The sequence below is a fragment of the Centruroides sculpturatus genome, unplaced genomic scaffold (assembly GCF_000671375.1).
Source record: "Centruroides sculpturatus isolate CEXI.00-Female unplaced genomic scaffold, Cexi_2.0 scaffold56, whole genome shotgun sequence".
Classification (NCBI taxonomy): domain Eukaryota; kingdom Metazoa; phylum Arthropoda; class Arachnida; order Scorpiones; family Buthidae; genus Centruroides; species Centruroides sculpturatus.
The window spans coordinates 109,417-116,600 of NW_019384586.1; the positions used below are offsets into that span (position 1 = coordinate 109,417).

The window sequence follows — 7,184 nt, forward strand, 5'->3', positions numbered from 1 at the left end:
GAGAGTTTATTTGTAGTGCGTATTTCGTTGTGCCTTTCGTATTGTAAAACGAATTGAAGTAGTAGTGAGCAACTATTTATTATGACAAATTGAAATTACGTGACTTTCGGTTTAAATTGAAAATTCGTTTATAGGTAATCGGGTCCTCCTGCCCTTAAGCTGTCCATTCTTGTCTTGAATTCTATTTCTCTACCATTGTTCTGGATAGTAACGTATAGAGGTCTCGCAGTCCACACTATTCTATCTGATAAGTTGCTAATGCGATATCAAAACAAGGAATATCGGAAGTTTATTCTACACTTAATAATCTCGAATCCATCAGTTTTCTATTGTGATATGCAATTTTTATCTAAGTTTATATGCCGCTGTGTGGAGAAAGATTTGCTGAGACATTCTTTGTTAATAAGCATCTCCACTGTAACTTGGAGAATAATGGAGATTTTGGAAAATTCAGATTTGTTGCCATTGTTGATTAGATCATTTTGCCTTTGTAAAACTCAAGTTCTGCATTCCATTTCACCTGCTTAAAATATAAGTCCAAGGCAATAACATCTTTCTTTAATTGTTTAAAACAGTTATATCCAATGTTTTGATAGGAATAAATGAAAATCAAAGAAATCCATGGAAGTCGCCATTTGTAGATTTTCGAAATTTCGTTATTTTTTTCTTCTTGTAGTTATGTCACATAATTGTTTTTTAAATAGATTAATACGTTAAATTGAATCGCTTCTTTACGTTATCTAAAAATATTTCCTATGTGTAATTGTGAATATTTATTTAAAAAACCTTCGTGAAATAAATGTTTAATAACTTTTACATAAATGTAAGTAAGTACAACATTAAATATTCAATAACATCAGCAATATTAATTTTAAACATATTTAATGTTTAATAAAATTAAATAAAAGTTTGCGCAAAAAAATTAAAGTGAAAGTGAGTCATTTTGCAAGTGTACTTTGTCGTGTTGATTCTAATTACAATACGACAAAGTCAGTACAACATCAAAGGCTGCGACGAACAGTGCGAATACTCTACTCTACTCTATCAATATAAAATCCCAGCCAGAAGGAAACCGTTTGACGAATCGAATCTGTGTCGTGTTTCCTTATTCCTTCAATTCAATCTAAATTTTATATGTAGAAAGTTGTTTACTTGTTTGTGGAAAATGAAGTTAAAATGAAGAAACTTTTTCACGTCACCTTGACGAATTCTCTGAAAATTAATTCATATCCTGTCTTGAATACAGCATTCAACACACACAGAGTTGTATTGGTTGACATTTATATATCCTCAGCTATTTCTCTGTTTAATTTCCACTTACAAAGAGAAATGATATCATAGCACTGAAATTTCGCTATTTAAGTAAATTATTTTGGAAAATTTTAAATAATAAAATTACTGCAGAAGTGTTTCATTTGAAACATTATGAAACGATCCGTAAGAACAGACTGTCTTCTTTTTACCCTGTCCTATTTGAATCAGCGCAGAAAGGATGGAATAAAAGCTGCTGACGACCTGAAAATAAAGTCAAACAGAATTAAACATAGAGTTCGTCTGCAGATATTGAAAATTACGACTACAATCACTATGAAACAAATGTATAATTTTGTTATATTTTCTGGCTAAACGATGCCTTAGAGACTAGTAGCATATATAAATGTGAAATCTCTGCTACATCCTTTTTTCTTAAAAAAACGACAATATACACAAGATTTTGAAAAGTTTGGCATTAATTTGACGACAAACTCAAGCAACAAAACAAAAAAATTATTAAAAAGTATTGTACTTTCGTATTGAGAACTTAAACATGTCCGTAATAGTTTATAAACTAAATTGTACTTATGATAATAAAGTATATTACGTAGGGGAAACGGGAAGATCATTGAGAGCAGAAATTAAAGTGTACGAGGCAGCAGTTAGGTTAGGGAATAAACAGTCTCCGTGGGTTGTACAGTACGTTGTAAGGAAATGTAAAACTTAAACTTAAAGGAAAAGTCAAGCATTTAAGAAAGTCTAAAGAACATATAAAGTAATAATCCCTAATGAAAGATTAATAAATTTAAATAGATGAATCGAGATTGATGACTGGTGGAATGACGTTACCATTAGCAGTAAAAGCTGTATAGGATAAAAAAACGGGATAAGTAAGGAGTTGTAAAGTTGTACCGGGTGGTAATTCGTATGTAAATATTGCTTAAAGGAATGAACTGCTTTATTTTAGAAGAACAATCGGAGTATTGTACATTTTATTATACATATTTATTTTTATACATTATTAATCTTTGTTATTTTATAGCTTGAATAGACACCTTCCTTCCAATCCGAAATGCTTAGATTTAAAAGTTTATTAAAGATCATTACTTATCCTGAGACATTAAAACACACACACATATATACGTATGCTTAAAAGCAGAAAATATAAAACTGAATATTGGTTCAAGTTAACGTTTCTAACACTGAATAATTAATAATGAGTTATCTCACCCTGATAGGAAATTTCTTTTTGATGTAAAAGAAGCCTCCTATGGATATTCCAATGGGTGTTTTCCCAAATCTCTTCATATAATTTAGCATCTGAAAAAAACAAGTAAAATATTATTTAACATTTTCATATACATATCAAGGAAGACAATATCATTGATTACGGAAATTTTGTATAAAAAGAAATGTAATCTAACCTTCAATTTGTACTGGAGACAAAATTCTTCACAAGAAAATCGATTCATTTCATTAAAGCTTTGATACAACTAGAAATATAAAAAGCATTATGAGAAAAACATATAATATATGAGCATATACTGTATAAGAAAGTATCTTACAATTGATGTAAATTTGGATAATCCGAAAGAAATAACAACGGCAACGGTCATTGTAATTAGGGAAATAAATGAAAAGATGATGACATAGAATAAAGGAAAGTTTAAAAACATGGCCCCAGCAATAAGAAAACACGCGAAGTACATAAAGAAACAGTAAACAACAGCGAAAACCATATCGTATGAGTGGTTATAACGTTGAATGCAATACCACAATTCTGTATGTTTCTGTATAATTGCTTCGACGCTTGCAGACAAATTTCTGGTTTCAGAGTGAATTTGAGTAAACTCTTCTGATGTTTTACTTAATCTAGAAGATAACACAAAATAAGTGGAAATGATAAGAGAAAAAATAGAATAAAATTGACCCGTTAGTAGCACAGTCAACAGCTGGAAATCAACGTAACAAAATATAACTTCCAAATCAGACGACTCTTCAAGAACATTGTACAAGAAAAAATCGAAGAAAAATAAAAATAATAACTGCGTTATGAAATAAGCTATAAGGAAAAAATTGCAAATAAATTCCACAGAATTTGTTACTTTATCTTCGCCTTTATAAGTTGAAATGTTATTAGGAATAACATAGTGCGTACGTTTTAACACGCTGTATTGCGATATCATAACAACGATGGTTACAAGAAATACAGAGTATACGAAATATTCCTTGTCTGGAAACATCTGAATCCACGTTCCACAGATGACGTCGTCTCTAATTAACATCAAAGTAAAGAGAATAATATTAAAATAGAAAATTAATTCAATCAAATACGAATGCAATTCGATTAATTTGCTACGTTCGTTTTGATGTTTTTGCATATTCCTCTCGGTGCTGTACCCAAATATTTTATTATAATTTATAACAGGATATAGAATTCTTAGAGCAATGGAGCAACCTTCGTCTCGCACTATGGATGACATTTTTATCAGGAGAAATTTCTAATTCTATTATTGCAAAGATTTCTCTTGTATGTCGTTTTAAATTCAAAAATTTTGTTTATAGATTATCAAATTAACCTTTAATTTCTGTAACAGTTAGATCTGTTATTATTTTCGATACGACAGAACACTTTAGGTTATTCAATTTAACGCTCATCAGTTAAAATATACCATAATGATTCACACTTTCTTCGGAACATTACTCTCGTCATAACATCTCTTTAAATCCCAGCTGTATGAATCTATATATTTTAGTTTAAAATGAGTCTAGCTTTACTACGAATGAATACTATTTCCCGTACCATTTTTCTCATTTAGCAAGCATGTGATAATTTGATGTAAAACATGATGCAAACGAAGTTTAGCCTCACTTCACACTCATCCTATCTGTTACGCGGAAAAGTATTAAAACCAAGATTTGCGATTTTTATTCTGTCCACAGAAAATGATCAATTAAAAGTTCATTTCGCGATAAAGATTTAACGAGGGTAGACTCAGTCCGAATAGATAATTAGACACTTGGCCACAAACGACGTCTCCTCTTGAGAACTGCTTGTTTGACAAAGATTCGTTATCTCGTAGTATTTAGCCAATTACTATCATGGAGATTTCTGTGAGACTCATTACATCATAAGAATTGTTAACATTCCATCTTTAAAAGCTTTCAATCAGAAATAAAGCTTTTATCTCAATTTAAATCTAATTAATGCAAATTAATTAATATCATAAATAATCATATTTGAATAATGGATTATTTTCAGTTTCGAACGTTTCATATGCAATTTTCTTACATGAAATATTCTAATTACGATTACTAATCGCTACAAGAATTACATACATTTACATATATTTTAATGGCAAATTTCTAAAATCAAATTTCTATATAATTTGAATAATAGCATTTAATTTCAAGTCAATTTTGTTACATTCTTTATAAAATTTATGCTAATGTATTGTAATTTCAGTTTGATATTTTATGAAAATTTGTAATTATAATTAAAAAATACTTCATTTACGAAAATTGTATGCAAACGGTTTGATGCTAAAAGCATTATTAATTATTCATGATATTAATTAATTTGCATTAAGCAGATGTGAAGAGATTAAAAGGTTTTTTTTATAACGATTTTACTGTCTGAATATATATTAGATAAAATGTAATTAATTGATATGATGTAATGAATCTCTTTATGAATTTTTATGACAAAAATTCTTCGCTGCTATGCTAAAAGTTTCGTAAGCATAATGATTTAGATAATGCAATTTAACGAAAGAATTTACTGAAATTCAACTCTCAAACACAAATCTACTTGATCGAATCGGAATGATTATACCAGAATATTCTCAGTTATGGAACTGCATTGAAAGTTGCAATGTCATACACAATGTCATAAATAGAAACAAAATAGCTTTTTTGTTGCCGAGAAATACATATAATTGTAAAAAAACAAACGTTTTCTGCCCAATTAACAGGCCATTTTCAGGTCTATGGACTTTCATCGACCTGAAAATGGAACGTAAATGTTCCATGAATAGAACATAAAAATTTTAAATCAAAAAATTTTACAAGAGAAAAATAACGGAAGAATATATAAAATTAAAATAAAACAAAAAAATAACAAATCTTACAATGTACTAATTCTGGTCCAAGTTTCTAGTAAATTTCTTAATTATGAACTTCCACGCTGAATGCAGGCTCTCGGCATATCTCGCATTTAAACAGCCTTCTCTTAGCCTACTTCTATATATTTCAATCTTTTCCGCTGTTATTGCTAAAGTTGGGGAAGACAGAAGTTTGAGGTTTGATGATTGTTGCCTCGTCCCATTTCACCTCAGAGCCTTGGGCCTGCGCCATTTGGGACAAAATCGTTGAATTAGACGCTTTTCTTATGACATATTTATGTTCTTGGAGCCTTACTCTCAAGTTTTTGGTGGTGACGCCGATATAATTTTTTTTAACATCCAGTTGTAAGTTCTCATAAGGAATCTTATACACCCCTGCTTTCTCCTCCGCTTTGATACTATCCTTATCATTTCTCAACATCTTATACAAATTGGGGGCTCTTCTTAAAATCATTCTTGATTCCTTTCGACTAGCAATTTCTTTCATAACACTGTTCATACTACTATTATAAGTAAATTTCATGAGTCTAGTAGGAACATTACTTAAGGTTTTTTTTACTATGCCCCTTTCATACTTCTTAAGCATTCCTACAATTACACTTTTTCTGTAACCCAGGGTCCGGGCCACCTGCAATACTCTATCAATCTCCTTCGCTCTGTCACCGACTCGGTCACAATATAAATTATTCCTCCTTATTAACGTTCGGAAGGCTGCCATCTTGTACTGATATGGATCCATGGACTGGGAGGGTATGTACAATGGGGTGTGTGTAGGTTTAGTATAAACGCTTGTGGACAAATGCCCTTTCATAAACCGGATATTAATGTCCAAGAAGTGCACATTAAAAGTACTCTTTTGTTCTAATCTCAATTTAAGTCCATCATTGTTATCATTAATTCTACTCATAAATTCATGTACCCTACTATTATTTCTCCATAAGATAAGGATGTCATCCACATACCTGCTGAAATATACGATATCTTCTTTGAATCTACAAAGAACCCTTCTTTCTAGTCTTCTAACAACTAATTCACAAAGGATTCCTGAGAGGGGACTTCCCATCGGAACCCCTCTTTTTTGTCTGTAGACTTGACCACAAAACGTGAAGCACGACTCATAGCATACTAGGTTAGCAAGTTCTTCTAGCTCGTGTGTGTAAAGAAGCAACTGGGAGTTCTTTATGTACAAGAAATCTAATAACGCATCCACGTAAGACTCAATCATTACATCAATCACTTCATCTTCCATTAAAGATATACTTTGTACTTCCTTGACAACAACAAGAGGACCCTGTGCCACTAGACTATCAGCATCAAGGTGTGAGGATAAATACTCGTGCAACCTTTTTTCTAATATAAAGGTGGGTCCTCTGCATTTCTCTACACTAATATAAAGGTGGGTCCTCTGCATTTCTCTACAACTGGCCTTAATTCCATTGGGTCTTGTGGGTCTTAGCGAAAGCAAACAATCTTGGAGTTCCGGGCCTTGGGTTCTGGCATTTCTTGAGAAAAGGCAAAACAGCAGAAAGTTCCGAGCGTTCCAGCTTCCTGCCCCTTCTGTCCAAAGATCCAACCACCTTGTCGCCAACAATTTCACATTCCGTCTTTTTGATGTAAGTATGCAACTTCTTGTTATAAGTATGCCTTCTCATGATAACCAAATGCTTAGTCTTTTCTGCTCTTGTCATCACAAGATCGTTTAGCCTTAACCACTCCTTCGTGAGACAAATGTCTCTACTAGTAATACCATCTGTCCTGTTCTTCGGCCGGTTGTTAATGACCGCTTTCCATCTAAAGTATTTCTTT

At 31.7% G+C, this 7,184-nt stretch overlaps 1 protein-coding gene across 1 annotated transcript; it reads right to left on the bottom strand.

The window, feature by feature from the left end:
- Positions 1–5,505: 5,505 nt before the first annotated feature.
- On the bottom strand, positions 5,506–6,789 carry LOC111624595. Its single transcript, XM_023367486.1, has one exon. It carries the CDS (start codon positions 6,787–6,789, stop codon positions 5,506–5,508), a length of 1,284 nt encoding a protein of 427 aa, XP_023223254.1.
- Positions 6,790–7,184: the final 395 nt, after the last annotated feature.

What these genes read in the sequence shown, in the direction of transcription:
- LOC111624595 (XM_023367486.1), bottom strand. Translation starts at nt 6,789, where the DNA reads ATGCAGAGGACCCACCTTTATATTAGTGTAGAGAAATGCAGAGGACCC.